The following is a 25,438-nucleotide window of genomic DNA, read 5'->3' on the forward strand; positions in this document are numbered from 1 at the left end:
AAAAGAACCCGCAGTCTTGGTCAGTATGTTAAAGTTGCTTTAATTTCTTTTTTTTAAACATTTATTCCAGGCTGAATGATCATTACCACAGTTTTGACATGTACATCATTAATATCTTAGTTAAACCAAAAATAAAAACAGCCATAGAAAACATTGTTTGTCTGTCACATCTGGACACAGGTGTACTTGAACTCCTGAAAATGACCACATATACACACAAACATGGCGGACTCTTAAATCTTTTTTTTCCCCATCAAGACAGCAGACTGCACCAGATTGGTTAAATCCCAATTCAAATTCCAGGAATTCAAATACAACTTAAAGTCAGGTGTGCAGATTACACTGGTTTTATTAAAACATTGCAAGACAGAGAGTCATTCACCATTAATAAGAGAGGAAAAACGCTGCTCTTGCCTTTATTCTCCTACAAAACAGCTAGCTATTATTTTATCTTTAAAGTTTGTTTTTTACACGACAGAGAGAGAAAAAAAGGAAAGAAAAAAAAAAACATGTTGTGATATGAAGAGTGTTGTAAGATTTAAAAACATTATGAAAGGCCATTAATCAGTGACTAGTCCCACAGATCTTAACATTGTTTGCATTTATGGTGCAAAAAAAACACTGTAAAGTACTAGACCATAGGTAGCATTGTTACCATAACATGGACATTTTCTTTCTAGTAAAATCACAAGTTTAAGATTGTCTCGCTAATACGAGAAGTGGTCATTGATTATTAATACAATATTAAAATGCTCAAATACAGGAATGGTGGTTGAAAGGTGTTTGAATGTTAGGGCTCTGCTCACTCAGCTAATTACTAGATTCCAGGTTTCTCTGAAATGCGGTTACTACCTACTACATCACCCATAATGCAAATGGTTATCAGTAGTGATGTCACAGCTGTGGGAGGGCGTGCAGTTACTACAGCTCTATATGTGAATGTAAACAGGACAAAAGTAGGGAAAGATGGGTTTTTATAAGAAACTGTGGTGTGTGTATTTAATGTAAATGTCTGTACAGCATGTATGTATATGTGTGTATGTGTGTGTGTGTGTGTGTGTGTGTGTGTGTGTGTGTGTGTGTGTGCGTGTTTCAATGCATGTGTATGAGGGCATGCGTGGCGTCTGTGTAGAAATGACTCAGGCTAGATAGGCTTGCCCTTGCTTGTTGCCAGTCAGACACTGTTCACTGTACTTACACACAGTAACACTGAGATAGAGCAATAGTCAATCACACTGCAGTGATGTCACACACACGGGTTCACGAATACAGTTTTTATACACTGTACAGAGAGTTTTAGAGCGGGAGGAAAAACCACTGGCAGTGTCCCAGGCAGTGTGTTTTACTTCTCCATCTCGCAAAGTCACCTCGAAGAGAATTTGTGCTTGTGGGTAAAAAAAAATAAATAAAATAAGATAGACTCACAACTGTTGACTAAAGGTTGATCCAAGATCACCAGTTACCAAAATAAAAGCAGAGGAAGAGAGAAAAAAACAGTATAGAAGAAGAAACAGAATACTACTTGGTCACAGTATCACATCCTGAATTCAGCTTATGATAAAACATAAAAAACACCCACTTTCCTTCATTTTGAAACACTTTTATGTAACATTATTTATTAGGGACATGATTTTTTTCAGGACTCGGGACACAACTTCCTTTCAGTAATGATGAAAGTTGTTTTATTTTTTACTGCTTTTTATGTTCCTGATCACATCCCTGAATGAAAACAAAACATTAAAGTAATAAAAAAAACAAAAACGTTTCTGTCCCTCCTCAGTCCTGATCGTCTTCTGGGATCTTGACTGGCTTACATAGCACCTGGCAAATGTGTAGTCGCAATTTGCAGTGAGTCTTAACTGATTTCTGTCCATCGTTTTCCTTTTTCAAGTGTCAGGAAAACATTCCACGATTCCAAGTTCTTTTTCCCTTTTTTGAGACGTGGAGGCAGTAGAAGAAGAGGACAGAATCAGGCATCCCTCATTATTCAGTTTTTTTGGCACAGGTTGAGCCTTTTCATGTCCTTTGTCTCTCGCTTCAATCCCCAAAATTCAAAACAGTTAGTTATTCCACAGCAGGATTCCTGGCTCATGTTAAAAATGCCTTAATCGACATGTGTACTGTATGTGCATGTAAACAAATACAGAAAGAGACGTGGACACACTTTTCGAGCTCACGATTCAAGTCCTAGTTAGACGACAATGTTAAGCTAAAGAGGATGTGGTGGTACTGTTTTTATCTAAACATGGCTTTCTAATTCACTGGCTTATTATTTATCCAGATGTGTCCGTCTATGTGTATGTGTGTGTGTGTGTGTGTGTGTGTGTGTGTGTGTGTGTGTGTGTGTGTGTGTGTGTGTGCGCGTGTGTGCGTGAGGGAGAGGGAGCAAATGCGCAAAGAGGTGGCCCCCAAACGTTGAAATGATGGTGGTGCATGTTACAGTAGATACAGCAAAAAGTTCCATGATAAACACGCAGCACACCACATTACCAGTAATGATTCAACAGTCCACTTCTCATGAAATCAGAGTAAAGCACACGTTTACTATTTACAGGTCTGTACAGTGTGTGTGTGTGTGTGTGTGTGTGTGTGTGTGTGTGTGTGTGTGTGTGTGTGTGTGTGTGTGTGTGTGTGTGTGTGTGTGTGTGTGTGTGTGTGTGTGTGGTCTGAATGTAAAAAGTCTCAGGGGATTGAGTAGTGAGAGCTGTCTCCACTGGAGGACAGTGTACGGATCCCAGTGGAGGGGTAGAGAACTGAAAAGTAGTAGAAGAAACTGGAGACAGAGCCAAGGCGCTTTAGTTGCTGTGCATTGTGAGTATGTGGGCTGATCCATCACAGCAGTGGAGGAACGAGCAGCTTGGGGTGTGTGTGTGTGTGTGTGTGTGTGTGTGTGTGTCCACTAAGAAGAGGAGTACACATTTTCTGAGATGCGCTTCAGCTTTTTAACTTTTGGATAATTTTGTAGAAGTCGATCTTCAAAGTGCAGTCCTTTGCTGAGGTGCTTGGTTGAGTTCTGACTTGCTGTGTTGTTTCTGGTGAACCGGTCGGTGTAATTCAGTGGGTCCTGTTGGTGCTTTAAACGCTGCGCTCTGGTTGAGCTCTGGTGAACGCTGAGTTGGATATTATTATTGTTATTGGCTGTGAAAACTGGATTTAGGCAGTACTGGGGTGGACTGTTGCAGTTCTGTGGACAGTTTCTAGTGGACTGAGGACTGTGGTCGGGCAGTGGGGTGAGCCCGGCTAGCTGGGTCCAGTTGGTCGTTGGGAACGGAGCGTCGGTTCTGGTCCGGTCGGTTGGTAGCCAGGTACTTTGCTCTCATACTGGAGGTGTACTGAACAGATGGACAGTGACGACAAAAGGAGGGGATAGAGGTGGAGTAAAGGAAGAGGTGGGTGACAGAGGGAAATATGTCAGGGAAGAAGACAACCAGAGGGAGAAATTGAAGTGGGATAAAATTAGAAGCAGGAGAGAAGAGGAAAACATGTATAGATTATGATCCAGCCTTATTTAAACTGAAGAATACAATAATGACTGTAGAAACAGTCTCAGTTAAATGTGAATGGTTGTGACAGACAGACAAATAGATAGATAGATAGATAGATAGATAGATAGATAGATAGATAGATAGATAGATAGATAGACAGATAGAGAGACAGATAGAGAGACAGATAGACAGATAGATAGATAGATAGACAGATAGACAGACAGATAGATAGATAGATAGATAGATAGATAGATAGATAGATAGATAGATAGATAGATAGATAGATAGATAGATAGATAGATAGATAGATAGATAGATAGATAGGATTACGACGTGTGAGGTAAACAAACACAAACAGGTACAGCAGAAATACTTTGACCAGTCATTTGGACAGCCGGGGGTTTGATTACATTTGTTATATAACAGCTGATTAGGTCTGGATGATGTTATTGTAAATTAGCAGATGTGGTCCATTTTGTCAGTTGTTGTTGTTGTTGTAGTTAGTGCTCTAGTTCTGATGTAGTAGGTTAGCCTGGTATGAGTTAGTGGTTTGTGAGCAGCTAGCTAGTTACTGTCGGAGGTCTGGTTTCCACATCACTGCAGACGCTGATGATGGGTGAGCACTCTGGGCAGCAGCCGGGTCGACAGCCCTGCCTAAGAATGACAAATCGTGGCCATTTTGGTGGGCACTACAGTTCAACAGTGGAGGTGGGAAACGTGTGCTCCTGTCACTGTTTAATGGTGAAGGGTGAGGGGGCACAGAAACAGAGGACACATACACCTCGACAAGAAAATGCACACATAGACACACTGTGGGAACAGGGAAGGGGGGGGGGGGGGGGAGGGGGAGCAGGAAGTTTAGAGGTTTGGGCTCAAAATCTAATATCTTTCATCTTCACTGCAGGGTACGGCCAGTTGACATGAAGTAATAATTGCTAGATTTGTGGATTAAATTGTGTCAGTTCACAGCATTGTAGCCCCAAATGTATACACTTGATACTGCATGGAACAACATCCACAACTACAGGCCCAGCAGCACCTTGTCAAAGCCAGAATATCTGGTGTTGAAGATAAAAGGTTGATGTACTACAGTTCTAAATATTAGAAAAATCCCAAGAGGTTCTCTCAATGATGTCTCTGAACTGGTCATCTGTTGTCAAGTGGTCTACAAGTTCTCCTCACAACCAACCAGACGTTTTACATCAGAAATAGAGGACAACTTTGTGTCTAACAAAAAACAAAAAAAAGAGGCAAGCGTAAGTGCAAGTGCAAATCCTACTACCAACAGACTTCTTTTCAATCTTCCAGTTATCCCAGGCTGCCAAAATGACCTTCATAAAGGCGATCTATGATCACGGTCTAGTTTGAGCACAGAGGACACTTGCAGTGGTGTAGGGATAGGGGGCTACCTTCCAATATCCACACTGGCACGCCATAAAAACATCAGACATATAATGCATTTATCAACACCATGCATCGTTCGTTACATTCTTAAATTATAATTAATTTTTTTTTTAAAAAAGCCATCTCTGTGGGTTCTGCGGTTTTTGAATATTTCCCAGCTGCACTGTGGGTATTGGAAGATAGTGGAGGGAGAGTGTGTTCTAGAAAGTGTGCACTTACAGAGGGTGGAGGGGACTCCCTGCCAATCAAGGGGGTGTTCTCACACCGAGGGTTCTGAAAGTTTGCGTTCTGGCTCCTGCATTATAGAATAAGAGGTTACTGCATGTGGTCACCCTGCCACTGGTACTCAGTTGTTGAGCCGTTGATCTTTTGTCCATCTGTGGTCTGCTCAAGATTACGACTTAATGACTCTCTGACAAATGGCCTCAGTAATAATTACAAGTCAGGAACTTAAGCTTGGTGGTACCACATAGCCAGGGGTTAAACACCTCTGCCACAGTCCGACATAGTTAACATTCCTTCCTAACAATGCACAAAAGACAAACATTTAGTCTAACAATGGGAAACTGGCTCAGTAAAATAGTACTTTTATCAGTGTGAGTGTGTACCCACAGGAAACTGGTCTTAGGCACAAATTGTAAAAAAAAAAGTATATATATTGGTAATTTGTAACTATTAAAGGATTAAAAAAAACCGACTCAAACATAAAATATTCTTTCATTAAGCTTCAAATGCCCCTTGCAAGCACAATTTAAAAGAGAGTCAAATAAGGGCTATCTCTATGATCTCTTGTATTTTATGTACAACAGCACAACTAACTGATCACTGATGTTGACAGTCAGACTCCTTTACACCTTAGGTAGATAATGAATGTCTGAAAAAAACTGAAGGAACATGGTTCAGCTTACAGTATTAATGCAAAGAGATATTTACGGGAGAGTTCCCACAAGGAAAATAAATCAAAATGACCTAAAACAGTCCAACGTTTTTAAACTAGTAAAACGTATTTGTACCCAGGTAGCTTGACATAAACACACATTGATCATTGTTCAGTATTTAAAGCTCTGTTTCAGTTTAAAATAAAAAAAATTAAGATTGTTGTACTTAAAGGACAAATAAGTGGTTTTCTATGTTTTGGTCCATTAACTATAAATGTATAGTTGACTTTACTGCCAAATCATTTTCCAAAGTATAGGTCTACTGTATGTCTGGTCCTTTGGCAGCTGGTAGTCTTGCTGCTGGCAGCTGACTATTGTTCTTGAATGTCAGATTCCACAAGCATGACAAGGAAAAAATAAATATGCTCACAACTGTATAATCATGCAATGATAGCTTAACTTTGACTAAAAAAGCTAATATTCACTTTAAGGGATTAGCTACATTTCTCAGGCAAGTGTCAAATTCCAAACTATTCTGGAATGGACCAAAACTGACTGGCTATGTGAAAGGAAAAAAATCCCTCTAAAAACCCTACTGTATGCTTTGAAACATAGTCGGTATTGTTAAGCATACAGGATTTATTAATGGCCCAAAACATGAAAAACATGGTCCTTTAATGGTAAAAAAAAAAAAACTCACAATACTGCATAATACAGGTACTGTACTGTCATTTCTTATTTCTGCAGAATTAAAAAAATGTCCACATAGAACTTAATTAGCTTACAGCTAAAATAGTAGCAAGCAGTGGCAGACTAGAGGTATATATGCTTATTTCTCTTCTCTATTATGTGTTGTATTCAGAGCAAGCAGTCCTTTGGCAAACTGTAACACGTAGCAAGCAGGGTGAAAGTATTACTTTGTACTATGGCGAGTGAGAATTCTGTTTTAACAGGTTTTCTGCTAACATTGTGGACTGAAACTGGATGGCTGGCTGATACAGCAGGCAGCAATTTTTCTATCAGCAATAAAGGGAAAGCTAGTAAAGAGATGTAATTTACTGAGAGAAATATTGCTGACAATATGTCACGAGGGACATGCGAGCCATACAGAGCAAAAAACTAGCTATTCTAACTTATCATATTGCAGGCAGTGAGAGTTGCTATGCTGCTAGTCTGGGTCACGGGGGGAGGAAGGGGGGGGCAAGCATCAGCTACCTATGGCAGGCAGTGTATTGATCCTGCTAGCCTCTAGCTAGCGGTGGGTGCTAACTCACATGTATTCAGTGACGGGGGCATTGCTGACAGTGTGGGCTGTAGCGGGCAGGCTAGCTTCGCTACCGTAGCTGGAGCCACAGCTGTAGAGACTGGGCATGTGAACGCGGTACAGGTTATCGTGCACACCGCCCCGTGAGGCACCCGACTCATCCTCTCCGTCTTCCTCATCCGTCCTTCAATTGGTCAGGGTAAGGGCAGGGCACGAGAGGGCATGATGGATAGGAGGGGAAAAGGTAGAGGGGAGGGAGATCCGAGAGAGACAACAGAGTGTAAACAAGTGGTTGAAGAGGAGGTTAGGAGAGGGGAAGGTGTACTTGTACTATGTGGAGTCCCCTGATACAAAAGACTGGGTAAGGCCATGCCTTCAGCACCAAAGCAGCTGAACAAGAAGAAAAGGAACATGGGCAGCATTCATCTACAAAACAGGTCCACTACAAGTACAGTGGGGTCTCTAACATTACTACACAGCCCAGAGTGGACCCATGAAGCTGTTTATTCTTGGGTTACATAATATTCAACTGTATGAAGATAGTAGACTCTTCCATATCCTCAAAGTTCTCTTAATATGTAGAAACATGCAGACATTTTCTTCATGCAGTCATCCTCTTTTGACATAGAGGATTCGCTACTGATAATTATTGTCCATTTTAAATTTCAAAAATCCATTTTCTTTCAAGTACTTCATGCATCACTGAGTGCCCCATAAAACTTAAAGCAAAAACATCAGGAAAAAAAGGCGATAACATGGCTGGTTTGGTCAAACCATTTTCAGACATAAAATGGTCAAAAATGTAAAACGGCCAGCAACGTAACAGAATGAGGCATCAAATAAGATATGTGCTGATTTGGAAGTTGGATCTCTGGCTACAGAAATGTACTGGCTTCTACAACGTATGGGTCAACCACAAAATACATGTACAAGCCCCTACTATCAAGACTATATATTTTTGTCTTCTTTGTTATTTTTTGGAAGCCTATACCAGCTATCTACACACTAACAAGTCGCATCAGGCTGGTAATGTTTCAAAGAAGTAAAGAGGGAGGGAGCTGTATGAAGCACATACTGTTTACACACTGTTATTTAGCAGGGCGTGACAGTATGTCAACAGAGACATGAGGCACAACAGTAGTTACTGCATTGAGTGGCCACCAGATGGAGGTATTTCACTCAGGCAACCAAAAAAGAGCTAAGCTGTGCAGCCCATCAAACAGACTGCAGTTGCAGCACAGTCAGCCTAATATGCAACCAACCCCATGAGCAGTTATTCTTGCTAAATTCTGGGCCATTGTGGATTATTGTTTAATACCTGCTGGGCCATGCATTAGCATTGCTGGTAATTCACACCCAACAAACAAGCGTAAAACACCACTATTATGGCACAGCTGTTTCATAATTCAAATCGTTCACCAGAGTGAAACTCGTTACTGCATGGATAGTCTAGAGCTCTTTGCATTGATAATTATTTGTTTGTTTGAATGGCTATTTGGACGGGCCGTTTATCGGACCATAGGGTCATTTAATGTCCTTGATATCCACCATCATTCGCTGAAGCCCAAAGCGTTTCCAAATCAGGACAGGGAGAGAGGAGGAAGGGACGGAACAGAAGGAGGAAGTGGGGCACAGAAAAAAAAAACGTGGTGACACACAATCTAACACAACACTGGTTGCTCCAAGTCCACAGCGGAGAAAAGAAAATGAGAGATAAGTACAAACATAGAAACAAACAATCAGCCAGACGGCAAACAATAAAATAAACAAAACTGGATAGATGCAAAGACAGGCAAGAAGACGTACGGAAGGATACAACAGCCCAGGAGGCAAAAACACTTAAAGAGTGACATGCATGGGCACCGAGTAGATTCTTTATGGGCCTTTCCCACTGTTTTCAGGTCATAAGATGAATTGAGTTAAACAATTACGAAGTTAGAACAAGTAACATGTTAGCTGTTAGTGCACAGATTAACTAAAGAGATAGATTTTGAAATGTAAATGCTTGTGCGAGTCTTGCGTGTTTGTGAGAGAGACTGTATGTGTGTGTGTTACCTCTTGCCAGGCCAGGTATGTGGCACACTGCACACAATGGAGGAGAACATCAGAGCAGTGACAAAGGAGAAGAGAACCAGGTAGATGACACCCTCCACCCCGTCATAACACAGCCCAGTCAATGCCTGAACGTAGTCCTACACGGAGAGGAGAGGAGTCAGTTGTGAAGAAAGTCTTGGATTTGAGGAGTTTTCTCTTTTAACACAAAGTGACTCACCATGTGTAGGCTGCGGCAGTCGACCAGAGCAGTCAGCTGGTGAAGACCAACCTCGGTGGAATTCAGTACAGACTGGATTTGCTCCAGACTCCCCTGCACACAAGAAACAAAGGTTACACTCGCGTGCTCAAATATAGATATCCGCCTTCATGTACGTCCTCAACACAGCAGATAAACACGTGGCACTTTCGTAACCGACACTTTTATCACGCTCCCACTAACGCAAATCCACTCATCCATAAAAATAAAGAGCTACAGATCATTGCACACACAAGCACACACACCTTGGTGTTGGCATGGTCACGTGTTGCTGATCTCAGTAGCTCTGCCACATCATCCTGCATCTCCACCAATGCTTTGTGACTCCCTGACAGCCTCTACAAAACATACAGAGAGACACAAGAGACACAAATGGGGAAAAAAACACAGACACAAATATATATTTGGGTTATTTGATTGCTTTACAGATTTAAGAAGGTAAATCACCTACAATAAAGGAACCAAAGAGGAATGCATTCTATAAAAACAATCAAAAGAATAACTTCAACAAGAGGGTGAAGTTACCTGCTGAAATGGGTTAATTTGGCCAGGGCTGCACCTCAGGTAATACTGCAGAATATCTGGGAATTCATCAATAAATACATGTCAATAGAATACTTACACATACAGTACATTTAAAATATAGAGTTTAATGAACGAAAGGCAAACACTATCACAGTATGTATGAAGACATTCTAAGCCTACAAGCTCTCTATGGAGGCTTGTTAGCAGTATTACTCAGGCATAATTGTGTGTGTGTGTGTGTGTGTGTGTGTGTGTGTGTGTGTGTGTGTGTGTGTGTGTGTGTGTGTGTGTGTGTGTGTGTGTGTGTGTTACAGAGGCAACATCTGTGCTCTACAGAGCGGAAACAACTGACAGACAACAGAACTCATTAGATGAGTGCAAAGAGAGAAGTGAGGCAGGGAGAGGAAGAAAGGGAGCAATTGAGAGGTAAAGAGGGATATAAAAGGATGAAGAGAGAGAACAAATCAGATAATGATCCTAAGTGAAAAAGCCAAAATGTGCTCTGACGATTATATATATATATATATATATATATATATATATTTTTTTTTTTTCACATTCAGGAGAGGCAGGAGGAAGAGCGAGCTGGGGGAGCGTGTAGGATTGCTGATGCACTGCAGTCAGCAGAGAGAGAGTAAGAGCTTTTAGATACCAGAGTGTCAGTCAAACACAATCCCCTTGGATACACTACAATGCACACACTTGTTTCTTAAAATAGAAGCGACATGTCAGGGTGAGATTCAACTGTCAGTGTGAATACTAAAAATCTTTCTGCTTATTTGTCAAACTACATTATCTGCCTATGAGCAGTCCATTGTAGCCTGGTTGACACCAGACCCTTCTCAGTTGTAAATGAGAGTGGGTCTGGGCAAGCTTCATTCACAGCCCATTTCCAAAGGGGCGTCACCAATGGACGCTGCTCAACCAATCAGACCAACGATCCGGGTGACGTAGCCGCTACAGCGGCATCAACGGGTTGCTGCGCTTCGGTGGCCGTCATGTTGAATGTAAACAACAAGCTGCTCGCCGTCGCTGCGCTATCGTCATCGTGTAAAGCCCGCCTCAACGGTTGTGATTGGTGCCTCGATTTGGAAAAATTGGAAATGGGCTTGAATGGGCTCTTGGCCAGACTGACTGCAGAGCAAATCTCAAATTTGCCGGAAGTTCGTCAGGGTTTTCCCAGGCTAAGTCCATTGACCAATCCTATCTTAATCCATCATTTCTCAAATTCCAGTATTATAAATAACACTACCAATCACACATTATAAAATGTGTAGTCTTTCTACAGCAGTGGCAAGCCTAAATCATCCCCAGTTGTCATAAATATGAGCAGTTGTGAACTGAGAATGGTACACAGAATCTTTGTTTTTTTTTCTTATGAAATACTGGATTGTTTCATCTCTTCAGGCCTCTAAAAATACTCAAATATAACAATCTGAGGTAGTCTTTGGTTGAAGTGCTATCTATCTATATATCTATCTATCTACCTATCTACCTACCTATCTATCTATCTATCTACCTATCTATCTATCTATCTACCTACCTATCTACCTACCTACCTACCTATCTATCTATCTATCTATCTATCTATCTATCTAAGTGCTCACAACAATGGACATTTTACGATTCACAAGCCTAAAGGTTTTGGAAACAGTGTTTTCTAGTACAAAAACCATAGAAACAGCTTGAAACCAGTTCACTGGTTCTGTATTTTCTTGTCTGCATACCTTGGTTGATGACAGCGTTTTCCTTGGTTACCCTGGTGATGTAGGTATCCGGGGAAACGCAGAAGTCGCTGGCTGACTGTAAGAGGGTAAACACACATTACACATCAGGTTAAAGTTACATCCATGCTGAACACACGCGCTCGAGCACTGAGACAAGATTACATCATTGCAGAGCCAGAGAGCTCTGCAATGTTGCCATGGTTACACTTACAGCAGCGACAGCCAGTTCCAGGCCGAGAGACCCCCAGCTGATTATCAGAGTCAAAACACCCAGCAGACACACTCTGAAGGACACACGAATACATATTTTTAAAGATTCAGCTGACCAACATGACTTGCATTACACAGTTTAAACAGACCCAGATTCAGAGTCTAGGAAGGATTTGGCTCATCCAATAGGTGCAACGTTTGGGGTATGATGTGAAGTAGCTTACCCTATCAGAGTGCCTCTAGAGTTGCGTATCAGGCCGAAGAGCACCAGAAGACAAATGAGTACATCAAACAGCAGCAGGCTAAGGTACCCCAGCCACCTGTACACATACATATGTACAACCACAGTGTTTCATACAAATAGGGGATATTTCATAACACACTACAAAGAAGAAAAACACATCGGCCATAAAGTAGAGGGTGGTAGTCTTTTGGGACTGAGCAAATTAATCCTTTAACACGCACCATGAAGGACATTTCCCATATACCAGGGTCACAATCAGATCATGGCTAGAGTTGTACATTTTAATGGTTTTACCTTGCACCCTCCAGCCAGTCTGAAATGATTTCCCATCTGCTGAAGACTTCTTTTGTTATGCTTCTTTAAATAATTGTTCATTTCTTATACTGCACTGTAACTTTTATTCTTGTATTTCATATCTTGTCTTATTCTATTTAAGGTGTGTCTATTTTTAACTGTTTTAAACTGCTCTTTCATGTTTAATGTAAAGCACTTTGAACTGCCTTGTTGCTGAAATGTGCTATACAAATAAAGCTGCCCTGCCTTAGCAAAAACCGTGGTATAATACTGGATGCATTGTAATATAAAAACATCATACCATAACTTTGTTGAATTCCCCCTGAACAGATCAGTTTTCAGTCCAGCAGATACTTTTTGCATTACAAACACATAGCATTAGTTGTTAGTACTGACCTGTAAAAATCAAAAGCTTCCGTCTTGCGGGCCAAGTCCTCCAGGGAAACTTCAGTATTGGACCAGAAGGGAATATCCACCATCAGCCTTACCAGCTCGTCCAGCTGTCCCTGCAGCTTTTGGACGATGGACACGTAGTCTGTCTGCTCCTGGAAAGCTGTCTCCAACTGGACTAAGTTCTCCTCCACTGTCTGGTTTAAGGCTAGGGCACTGTCTGACACCTGGACATTAACAGGAAAGAGAAATTAACCTTAAAACTGCCAGGAATCCCTTAATCCTGAGAAAAACAAATGTAAGGATACAACAGGTTACTCACCAGTTTCTCCACCCCTGACACGGTGCGGTTGGCATGACGGAGGGAGTACGCCAAACGATTGGCCCCATCACTCGACTCCCCATTTCCGTAGAATCCTACAGCAATGCCAGCGCTGGGAGACAGAAAACAGGAAGTGCCAAGTGTTAACACAATGATTAATTCAGCCATCAGATGGCATCAAGTGAATCAATATGGGTGAATAAGTTCAAAAATGTGTTTTTTTCTTTCTCCTTTTCTCACAGTGATACACACATTCAAAAACAACAAAACTGCAGCAGTGAAGGTATCAAGTGCAGTTCCTCTGTTAACCAGCAACAGGCGATGCTGAGCTCATTGCTTTGGTGTCACCATCCGGCCTCCAGTAGGCACAGGACTACAATACCAGAAATGATTCTCACACACACACACACACACACACACACACACACACACACACACACACACACAATGAAACAATTGGGTCACCAGATCGCACATTACATGATCCTTCTGCAGCTCTGCATCCACATTCACACGACACATGCTAGATTATCTGAGGTTCCTGGCCCCAACACCCTTTCTTCAAAAACCATGTACTCCTTAACCACGTTCACACCACAACTAACCCCTCGTCCACCCAACACAATCACTTCCAAAGAAATCTCCTTTACACTCTCTATTTCTTCTATTTCACATCTACTGTAACCCTCTTTCCCCACACAGCCCCTCCCCACGATGCTCTTATTTTCTCACTCACCCTGTAAAGCTCTTGTAGCCCCCTCTTTTCTCTTTGTGTACTGTATATATGCATGTGTGTGTATGACTGCACTCTTTGTATTGATTATGTCTCTGTCTGCACACAACAGACAGATTTGTGGAGAGAAATTTATGGCCATTGTTAAGGCAATTTATTCTAGCCCATTAGATCTTAAGTAGCCCCCATGTTACAGCTGGTTTACACACACGCCTTTGTGTAAGTGTGTGTGTTTTAGAGCTTTACGAGGGACTTTATGTGTTCATGTGACATAAAACGACAAAAACAGAGGGAAACAGACTTGACAAGCAAAACAGACTAAGGCATGGAGGCACATTAAAGTGTCATCTCAGTCTAACAGTAAATCATCTCCCTCCACTCTTGTTTACTCACATAGAAAAACCGCATACATCACTATTATTCCTTTGAGAAACAGCAACCTGTTCTGAATGTTGCAAACTGAGAAAGATGGAGCACTGCTTTAGTCTCCGCTTCAGTCAATTTTTCACTGAAATGGACTAACATCATAACGCTAAAAATGCTCTGCCGTACCTAAATGAGCACCCTGAAATGCACACAGCTGAAGCTCAGCAGATGAGACAGTAAATGTTGTAGTCAGTCAAAATTGGGTCCATGATGAGTTCAAGTCCAAACCAACCTGATCCAAAATAAAAGCACCCAATTAGTTGTACAGTGTAGGATATTTTGTCCAAAATATGTGTAGAGACCTTAAGGTCATGAATGGCATTGTGTTCTGCTCTTCCTTACTGTCTGTGGGAAAGCCATGTGGCCTGATAAGATTGAAGGGAGTATCGGAACACCGAGAAATTAATTAAACTGAATAAAAGACTCTCGGGAGGAGTGAAATACAGTATCAAGTTATGACATTGCTATGCCAAATGACATCTTACATACAGTTACATAGGTGGGGGGGGCAGTCATGGAAGGCTTGTATCATGTGGACTAGAGGATGGATAGATAGTTAGAAATTATGTTCGGGTCGGGCTCGGTCACATCAGCGCGATAAGGCATTGAACATTTTCAATTTTAAAAAGCTTATTATGTAGGTGCGCACCTGTGTTAACGTGCGCTTGTTGCCCCGTGTGTGCTGATGCGCTCACCTGTTGACATTTCCGAATGCCTTGCTACAGTTGCTTAATAAAAGCGGGCTTTCCACACAAACAAACGTATGTGTCATTAGTATGAGAAAAAAATTTGATTTTAACTGTGTCGGGCTCGGGTCAGGCTCGGACATAAATATCTTAATGCCTATCGGGCTCGGGCCGGGCTCGGACAGAAAAATGCGGCCCGATCCGCACTCTAATGTGGACGCACCGACAGTTTTGTTGTCATTACTTAGAATTCCTCATGGGGGCAACAGAAACTACGCACTATAGCTTTAATTAGCACGTCGGGTATCAGCCATTCCTTAAAGCAACACTATGTAACTTTTCCCGCTTCGGTCCCCCTACAGGTTCTCTCATTGGAACTACAGCTGCAGCTAAAAGTTACATAGTGTTGCTTTAACCGATCCACATACAAAGTTACAATCCTTAATATGTTCATTATCAAACACCATTTTTGATATTAAAGGGATACTTCACCAATTTAGCATTAAGCTTTGTCTCAGTAGAAACACGGTAGTATTTTTGAATGACTGTGCTTCCCTCCCTCATATCCCCCTGAGAGGAGAGATCTCTGTATTGTGGGTCTGGAAAAAAATCTTCCGATGACGTAAAACGACGATTTTTGCATCATCGGAAGATTTTTTGCCCAGAGGCAATGGACTACAGCCCTACTTACGCATATTTCCAACCCGCCCATTGGGGGTTGGACTGTCAGCATTCTCTGAAATTTCACAAACCAAAACGAGTGTCAGCCATCTTGAATCCTCGTGTAGTTTAGTGGCTTGTCAGCATCAAAACTTTAGATAGATAGATTTATTCATCCCGAAGGAAATTTTAGAACAACAATTATGTGAATTCAAACTACCGCACACGTGTACCACCGGGATACATTGTTACAGATCGGAGAATATGCAGGACACAGACGGAATACTCGACACAGCTCCACCCGCCGGCTATGGAGACCAGCGGTGTTGCTCGATGCCTCTGGCCGGTGAAGGGACATCATCAGCGGGGAACGCTGAACGAGTTTGCCAGTGAAAAACTAATGCTAGTCGGCCACCTGTTCCATCAATCCTGCTTGCAAGTGTCCACTCATTAGACAACAAATTGGACTATATCCAACTTCAACGAAACTCCCAACGCGAGTTCAGAGACTGTTGTTGTGGAAACAATTGCTGTATCGGACTATCCAGCTATCAGGCCGGCTGCTCTATCGCCGGGTAAGACTAGCTAGTGGAGGCGGGCTGTGTTAACACGGACTGGTGCAGAAATGGGGTTCTTGTATCCAACTAAATGCTAACTGCTGGTGGAGTTTGTGACTGTTAAATGCCGACCATTCTACATTGAAACGCACATTTTTATACTCGGTGATACAGCCCACTAAGCGCTAATGTTAGTAGCTATGTGTTAGCTGAACTTTACGGAGCATATCATGTGTGTGCACTGAATATATCCTGTTTTGTATGTCGTTTTTATATAATGTCGTTTTTATATATTTTAATTGTGTAACCAATTGAGCCACGGTGAAACGTTGTTTCGTGTATATGGTTGGAATGACAATAAAACACACTAAAGTTGAGTTGACTGTCTCACTGTCTGTCTGTAAACTGTAGGCGTGGCTTGGGAGTAGACGCTAAAGCAGCGAAGCAAGTGCATTCTGGGATTTGGTGTCTTTCATCCACATGAGCCAAAAACACATTTTCTGGCTTTTCTCGGCCTAGAAGCCACCAATTTCTAAAAGAATTTCACATTTCTACTACATAAGTGACCCAATGTAAAGATATATTCATCTTTCCAACGGTGAAATATCCCTTTAAGTATTGTTGGCATTTTTTCAGCAATTAATGAACATATTTACATTCTGTAATAACCTCTCTATTTAGTAGCTTTGATCATTACTGGTGATGTCCACCATTCCCATGCTGGATTCAAATTCCGTACAGTAAACAGTAACCATGGGTGTTGCCAAATCAACCAGAACTGAAATTTTAGGAATGATAACTTGAAATAGTTTAATAGAAGTCTCAGTGTTAGAGCTGTCAGTTACATTTATTCAGTCACAGCCAGTTGCGAGTTTCAGTTCTGATTGCAACAGCATCCCTGGCCTCATGTCACCTCACATAAAAAATGAACGAGTTCCGAGCAGTGTGATAAATCGTATTTAAATCTGGGGAAAAGTGAGCACTGGTATTGCATGAGTACTTGGTATGGCAGATACTCTGAGTTGACATATAGGAAACAGCACTGGGAGAGAAAAAAAAGACATATCCCCAATTATTATTGTCATTGAGTAATATCTCGATAATTTTAGCTAATAACTAATAAAGGAATCATTCTGCCTATAAAATGTCAGAAAAAAAGAGAAAAACATAAGTTCCCACAGCCTACAACATCTTAGAATTACTTGATTGTGGCCAACTATCTGAAACTCAGAAATTAAATTTATTCTTGAGAAACTGGAAAGATCTTTTTCTTAATAATTGACTTAAAAGAGTGTTTGATAATCAAAACTTTTGATTCATTTTCTGTTGATCGACTAATCCATTAATCAGCTGATCCTTTCAGCACTATGTATATATATATATATAGTGCTGATAGTATCAGCTGATTATATGATATATATATATATATATATGTAGCACAATAGTAAAGCTTCTATTATCCAAACCAAACACACTGCACCTGCACATAAATGGAGGAAGTCCACATGTGGTTGGTGTCCAAAAATAAAGTATGATGTCATATTAAATTGTTGACAAAGAATCTCATGAGCACACACGCACACACAAAAACACACACACACACACACACACACAGAGATTCATATCAAATATTCAATAAGAAATTTTATAGCTAATCATAAAATATTAAGAGCTGCAAAAACACTCAGCACTGAGTCACGCCAACACACACACACACACACACACACACACACACACACACACACATACACACACACACAGCTCCCCCTGACTGTATAATTCATTTCTCGTCTCTGAATCAAATCTGCTTCTGTCTCCATGGCAACCTTTCTAGGCCAGGGAGAAGGACGATCAGAGAGAAATAATAAATATCGGAGGGGGACTAAAAGAGATGAAGAAAAGGGGAAGAGAGGGGGAACAGGTCTGGAGAGGGGGGTCAGAAAAGCGATGAGGGAGTAAATAAAAGAGGAATAGTTTGTATGTCTGTGTGTGCAAAGAAGGGCAGAGTCCACACAGCCCAGTACCGCCGGTCAAAATACTCTCCAGCCTGCTGCTGGGTCGATTGGGTGAAAGATCTCACAGTGTACACAACTTTCAGAGTCAGATAAACCACCTGCCTGGCTCCCGGTAACACCACATGGGCTTTCTTGCTTAAAGAAGACTGAGTGGACTTGACAGGTGCAATGTAGGCAGATTTACACTATTTATGTCAAGTACATATGGATGCTGTCCGGTGAAAACCTTGTATCACCAAAATGCTGGCTTTAGCAAAAAGTGACAAAAGCAGTCGTGTTTTCTGCTTGATGGCATGAATACATTTTTGACATTATCACACCATTTGAAAATGTTTATACAGTTTCCTCAGACTGGGGACTTCTGTTTAGTATCCATTATTCTTTCCAAAACTCACAGAAGAGCACCGTAGCAGTAGGTGGAAGGAAAAATAACTATTAATGCAAGGAAATGGGTAACTATGTGACTCAAACATAGTGTGTGTCTTGTGCAGTAGTAGTTTTAGTTTAGTTAAGGCTGTGTTACACAGAGCCAGCAAATCGGTGCCAATCCTGCCCCAATCAATCCAGAGAAAGGTTAGAAACCCCACTTGAGGCTACAGGGCAATTCCTTTGAGAATGATTAAATGTATCAACGTTTTTGTCACTCAAGCAATGTTATGAAAACAAATCATATAGTTAAATACACATTTTTATTATGACTGTATAGACGGTGTGTTACTGTAATGGTATGACCTCTCACCTGCAGACGAGCGTGGCGATGATGACGCACCAGGCGGTGCAGCAGCAGTCGGCGCTGGGCTGATGGGAGTGCGTGTGGGAGTGCGAGGAGTCGTTACTCTTGCGTCGCCGGCAGCAAAGCCAGAATGAGTAGAAGAGGAGGAAGAGGAGGTCCAGGCCCAAACACAGCAACGCCACAGCCCCAAGCAGCAAAATGGACTAGAGAGAAGAGGGATTGAGAAAAGAAGAAGAAAAAAAAACAATTAGTGGCAACAAACAGTTTATGATGTCATAATATACGGTTTATGTTGTACTTTTTCTGTCGAACTTTGAGCTCGATTCAGTCCTTATCACAGGGGACAGTTTAGGAAGTGGCTCAGATATACAGGAAGCAAATTAGCTGATATGAGCAGAAACCAGAGACAAAGACCGACCGAAGACATGATTTCGTTTTTCCAGTGCAGAGAGACACGCACAGATAGACAAATTGTGTTCCTCTCTCCAGCTATTTGAGGCCAGAAAATAGTAGCTGTTAAATAGGTGTTTGATGGATACCATGAAAAACACATTTGCACACCATCAAACACGCACACCTCCATGGAGTGAGCGGAAGCGATGCAGTTGGGGAGCTGTGTGCGCTAGAGACCCACCACAAAGATCACACACCCTCCAAAAGCTTTGAAGTGTAAAGGAGGGGAAGGGGGGGGCAGACAGAAGGAGAAGTGAGAGAGGGCGGTAAATTTGGAACAGGCTAGAGAGACAGAAAAGGAAGAAGATGTGAAAGAAGATGACTGAACTGAACACAAAAAAGGGGAGACATGGGTAAAGACAGATATCAGGGCTGTAACAACAATTTGCCTGGAACTGATAAAATCTTTTTATATCACACACACACACACACACACACACACACACACACACACACACACACACACACACACACACACACACACACACACACACACACACTGCAATGTTAGTTCTTTCCCAGCTGGGAGTGTCTGGAAAAGTCATTGTACTGCAGGACCTTGGAGAGACAAAGACACGTTTCTGGAAAACCAAAATGTCCACCTGCTAGACTACTTACAGTAGACAAAAGGAATTGGGCCACCGTTCTGCTAGAAACTGCAACAGTGTGATTCTGGGGACTCCTCCATGGATGATAACAATATCTGACTCCACCTCTAAGATCCTCACAGACTTCCCGACTTACCAGGCTTCTTAACTACTGGTTTTTGTGCTGACCTGATTTTTCCTCACCGCCAGCCAGCAATTTCCTCACCCCTGCGGCAATTTGTGCAACTCTACTGTAAATATGCGTGTGTATTGGACGAGTGTCAAATGAATTCACCAGTGTGAATGTGCCAACATTTACATCATATTCAAAAACGCATTAAATATGTTTCCTAAAGTAAGCCTATATCAGGGATGCAATCTTGGTAAAGTAAAGCATAATATCCTGGCGCAGTCCCAACTTAGAAGTCAGGACCCCCAAAAGTATAAAAGTATAAAGATGTATGTAGATATATCTGAGGGGTCGTTTTTCTGACTTTCCTCTCATCGTTGCATTTCTTTCTTGTGAAATGCTGGATCATTTTACCTTCTCAGGCCTCGAAAAAGTATTAAATAAACAAGAGGAAAAGAAAAACTGAACTGGTCACAATCAGTAGACATTTGCAACCGGGGTTGCAAGAAGACTTTCATTTTGAGGGGTCACAAGGCAAAAAGGTTGGGAACCCCTGTTTCTGGGTTAACAACACTAAATGTCTACAGCCATGCTCGCTGACACATGACAATGCTAACATGGTGATGTTTCGCAGGTATAATGTTTTGCTAATTAGCACTAAACAGAAAGGAAATGTCATTAACTGTGCAGGTATTTGGTCATAAACCTTTTCAGGTCATCATCATATCAGCACTATATGACCTGATGAAAAAGAAAAGAGGTCACCAAAGTCATTACAATTCATCCTCTGGCTACCATGAATGTCTGTACAAAATGTCCTAGCAATCCATCTAATAATTGTTGAGATATGGCAGACCAAAGTGGTGGACCAACCAACCAACTGACCCATATTGCTGCATGGCTAAAAACACTGATATCTCCATTAAGAATAATTTATTTTTTTAATGCAAAATGTGATCTGTTGCTTATGTCAAAGATGGCTTCTTATATCTGTAGCCTGACTTGGCATGCTGTTTTTCCTAGGAAATTCCTGAATTTCAGAAACATCACAGAAATAACTGCTCAGACTAATGAGTCACACTAGAGTCAGCTGTTATGCTGTCACTAGCTTGTCTTCGAAGGCACAAATCTCTTTTCACACTGAGAAACAATGCAGCCTAATACGGTCAGCATTTCCAAGTAAAGTGTGGACTCTGGCAGATGTATAACCAGGCCAGCAAAGGGCACTGCATCAAATCTGGAGGGCTACAGCCAACCCAGCCAGGCTAGTGGGTCACTAGGACACTACAGTAGAAAGGATACAATATGATATATATACTTGGATGTGATCTGCAGTGGTGTAATGTGACATCTGAGGGGAGAGAAGAGGGCTAATCTTCCAACAGCAGTCCAAACCACAACTCTCTGTCCCTGCTGAGGTATCAAAGTACTTCTATTGTCTGAGGTCTCTAACTACAGGCCTACAGCTAGAATACATTACAAGCATTGACATTAACTTTAAATATTCACACTAAACAGGTGGTGGGGACAATCTTAGTTTAAATATTATTAAGTGATGCACAATAAACCATAAGGAAAGGCCTGCATTTATGTGTCAATTCTGTTTCTGTCATTACCACATTATTATTTTCTCATGGGAAAGCAGTTGATAAAGCCGGGCTGAGTGAGAGGAAATCGGTTGATTGCATTTTCCCAGACTGCTTTTCTCCAACAGGTTAAAGAAGATGAGTGGAGGATGGAAGGAGAGGATCCTGAGGGGAGAGGAGGGGGAGATAAGCTCTGTAGATTCCTGGTCTCTGGTATTATCCCATGCTATATTATCTATAGGCTTAGTGCTAGAGTCAAGGCGCTCTGTTCTCTTCTAATGCATTGTTTGACCTCTTGTATCTTTAAAATAAACGTTAGGGCTTAATACCATAGAGAGTAAAATGCATTAAGCTTTGCAGAGTGAGAATGAAACCTCACGCTATGTAACCATGGATGTTTTCATGGCATCTATTTATCATAAATCATGCTAAAAGTGATAATGGGATGATGGCTAGAGTGATATGTAGAGGATAGTGATATGATAAAGAAACCATATTATTTGTATTAATGAAGTAGCAGAGTAGAGAACTGTAGAGCAATTAGTCACTTCACACAATCAGGAGAAAACTAACTGCCAACTATTTTGATAATCAATTAATCATTTCAGTCATTTATCAAGCACTTTTTTAGTCATATATAATAATTATTATATTATTATATTATCTTTGGGTTTTACATTCTTGGTCGAATAAAACAAAAACAATGTGACCTTCAGCTTTACGAAATTAAAATCAGCAATTTTTTTATTGAAAACCTTTTATTCTAGCTATTCTAGTAAATGCCCATCACAATTACACAAAGCCCATAGTGATTGCTCGATCTTTGCTTGACTCATAAACACAAATGTACTTAATTTGCAGTGATAAAACAAAGACAAGCAGGGAATGCTTACATTTGAGAAGCTGTGACCACTGAATGTCTGGCACTCAAAACTGCCAATCAACTAATCAGGTCAGTACAAGTGTGCATATAAAGCAACACCAGATGATCCAGCACTGTTGATGTCTGGTGTATGGGCTTAATGTTAAACTTAAAATCGGACTGAGGTCCAAGTCTGTGCAGCCACTTCACTCTGCTACCACTGTGTATGATGGCCGCTAGATTAACTGCCAGGCTGACAAACCATCAGAGCAGATTAAGCTTGGATCAATTAGCTACTAATAAGCATGGTGAGCTTGGTTGTGCATGTGTGTGTGTGTGTGTGTGTGTGTGTGTGTGTGTGTGTGTGTGTGTGTGTGTGTGTGTGTGTGTGTGTGTGTGCGTGTGTGTGTGCACATCAACATTACTGGAGGTCGGCTTGCAGGTTGGAGGAGGGGCTAAATGTTTTAACGCCCAGGCGCAGTGATCTACTTTCAATCTGTCCATTTAAGTGTGTGTACGTGCACGCCTGTTGTGTGTTTGAGCTGACAGGATCAATCACTTCCACCTCAGTGAGTTGTCCTTGCATTCTTCCTGCCTGTGTGTCACTCTGTAGTCAAGCCTAGCCTACTATCCTCTCAACTTCTTTCCTGAGGCGCTGACTGACCTCAAGTACATTCTGCTAATATTCACCTGTATTACTGTACTGGGTCAAAGAGCAACCAAAACACTAACTGCAAAATCTGTATTCAGACAAAGGCCTTTGATAACCAGCCAAGCATATTTCTAATTTTAAACACAAAAAAGATTCAAGAGTAGCACCGTTTGATACTGATGCACTTTGATCCTTTAAAAAATGCTATGAGACAATGTCTTCCACTGTGCAAACTGTAGTATACTTTTCAAAATACCAATTACAGACTTACTTTCCACAGCTGGGAATATGTGTTATTACTGGTCACATGATTCATCTGTAATGTTCTGCAGCTGTTTTACTGTGGCTGGTAGCTGACTCTGCGATTCTACAATACAAACAGAAGGACACACGCACACACACACACAGATAGACACGCAAGATATTCCAATTTCTTGCAGAACCTCAGGATAAGAGCTCCTATTTCAGCTCCTCAGGAAAATAAGAAAACAGTTTTCTTGCAAAAAGAGATGAAGTCAGCATCCCAAATAAAGTCAAAGTCATCAGAGACCAACTGCTCTTGTGAATAAAACCTAAACGGGTTTTCATTGTTTGTTTTACAGAAAAAAACTTCTGCATAGAATAGAATTAGTGAGTGAGTGAGTGAGTGAGTGAGTGAGTGAGTGAGTGAGTGAGTGAGTGAGTGAGTGAGTGAGTGACACTGTGTGAGAAGAAAGTATTGAGCAGCTTCGGACCTCAAGAGCTGAATGCAAATGAAGCTGTGAAAAATCACATCAGAAAGAAAAACACTACACAGAAGAATCTCTCTCTATTGTGTGGGAGTGTGTGAGTGTTGTGATGACGGACTCAGTGCACTGAAGGACACTGTGTGTGTGTGTGTGTGTGTGTGTGTGTGTGTGTGTGTGTGTGTGTGTGTGTGTGTGTGTGTTTCTCAGCTGGATGAGTGGATGCATGAAAGCCTTTGAGACAGATATACTGAGCCAATCTAAAGACGAGCTTCAGTGAAAGAGTGAAAGAAAGAAGGAAAGAAAGAAAGAAAGAAAGAGAGCATTCTTTCACAACAGACTACAGCCCTCCCCTTCCCACTCTCTATCCCCCCTTTCCCTCCCTCCGCCCCTCCCCCAATCCAATTCAACCTCCTTCTTCTTGTTCTTCTCACCCTCTATCCCTCCCTCCCCCCGTCTAGCCAGAATTAATGATTTCACCCTGAATAGAACCCCTATATTCACACACACACACACACACACACACACACACACACACACACACACAATAACACATGCAAACACACAACCCGAGGGAGATCTGTGACCTCACCTCGACAAACAACACAAAGTGCTAAATACGCACTGACACAGAAAGTGAACATACTGTATGTGGCATGTATACATACAACATATATGCACAACTGCTACAAATAACGTACAAACAAACATATGATCATAGTGCAGGATGCTCAGTGACATAGAAACAGCCCCGTCTGTTAAAATATGTCAGGATGTGATTAGTCTAAAAAGGGGGTCCTTAAAATTCCAGTGGTCGCACACATTGACACACACTCTCACAAAGGCCCTTAGTGAAACACTGAATAGCTCGCAGGAAGTGGCTATTTGGCAATTTAGAAGCACCTCCCATGGCTCATCTAGCCCTCTCTCTCTCTCTCTCTCTCTCTCTCTCATCTCGCCTCCAATCAGTCTCTTTTTATCTTTCACACTCCTCCTCTCTCCCTGCTTCTCTCTCCAGTTCCCATCTCCCTCCCTTGTTCATGGCCGTGGGTGCCTTCCCACGCTCAGCTCTTGAACTTGCACGCCCTCCCTCCTCTCTCCATACATGTCAGCAAACTACATTGAGGGGTGACTGCAGCCCATGAAATGTGGGATTCTAAACGATGTGTTTCGGCTTTGTGTGGGTTCGCAGGGCTGTGTTTTCTGGTGCAGAGACCTGGAAGTCACCTTGTTTGAGGATTCAAATGAAATGCAGCAAAACTGGGCCAAAGCCCCTCTCTGAGATGGAGCTGCTTTCTAAGGCAGCGCTGCAGACTCAGTCAGTGTTTTATCACAGAACGACTGCAATTAGTTTGATGCTTTTAAATACTTCTAATGATTGCTTTTGGTTCCTAATCATTTTTTCTTTACATTGATTAATCATTAATCCAATAAAATGTCAGGAAATAGTGAAAATGTCCATCGTGTCTTTAAATTGCTTGTCCAAAGCCCATATGTGTTAAATTCACAATGATATACAAGCAGAAGAAACTGGAACCAGAAAATATTTGGCATTTGGCATTATAAATTACTTAAACTT

At 41.6% G+C, this 25,438-nt stretch overlaps 1 protein-coding gene across 4 annotated transcripts in view; it reads right to left on the bottom strand.

Annotated features, from left to right (window-relative positions):
• Positions 1-20: 20 nt before the first annotated feature.
• The window catches only part of LOC144534177 (protein tweety homolog 3-like), a 27,901-nt gene continuing 2,483 nt past the window's right edge, over positions 21-25,438 (bottom strand). Inside the window, exons 3-15 of one of the 4 annotated variants that reach the window (XM_078275959.1) lie at positions 18,871-19,067; positions 13,055-13,166; positions 12,739-12,959; positions 12,029-12,124; positions 11,806-11,878; positions 11,595-11,670; positions 9,868-9,923; positions 9,588-9,680; positions 9,304-9,396; positions 9,087-9,223; positions 7,042-7,215; positions 5,109-5,184; positions 21-3,332 (exon numbers count right to left, since the gene is read on the bottom strand). In XM_078275959.1, coding sequence (XP_078132085.1) covers positions 3,198-3,332; positions 5,109-5,184; positions 7,042-7,215; positions 9,087-9,223; positions 9,304-9,396; positions 9,588-9,680; positions 9,868-9,923; positions 11,595-11,670; positions 11,806-11,878; positions 12,029-12,124; positions 12,739-12,959; positions 13,055-13,166; positions 18,871-19,067 — 1,539 coding nt within the window. In that variant the 3' untranslated portion in view covers positions 21-3,197. Of the gene's footprint in view, positions 3,333-3,749; positions 4,140-5,108; positions 5,185-7,041; positions 7,216-9,086; positions 9,224-9,303; positions 9,397-9,587; positions 9,681-9,867; positions 9,924-11,594; positions 11,671-11,805; positions 11,879-12,028; positions 12,125-12,738; positions 12,960-13,054; positions 13,167-18,870; positions 19,068-25,438 lie in introns of those variants that run through there. The other 3 variants (XM_078275968.1, XM_078275981.1, XM_078275976.1) reach the window with 3 other exon arrangements.

The sequence above is a fragment of the Sander vitreus genome, chromosome 2 (assembly GCF_031162955.1).
Source record: "Sander vitreus isolate 19-12246 chromosome 2, sanVit1, whole genome shotgun sequence".
NCBI lineage: Eukaryota > Metazoa > Chordata > Actinopteri > Perciformes > Percidae > Sander > Sander vitreus.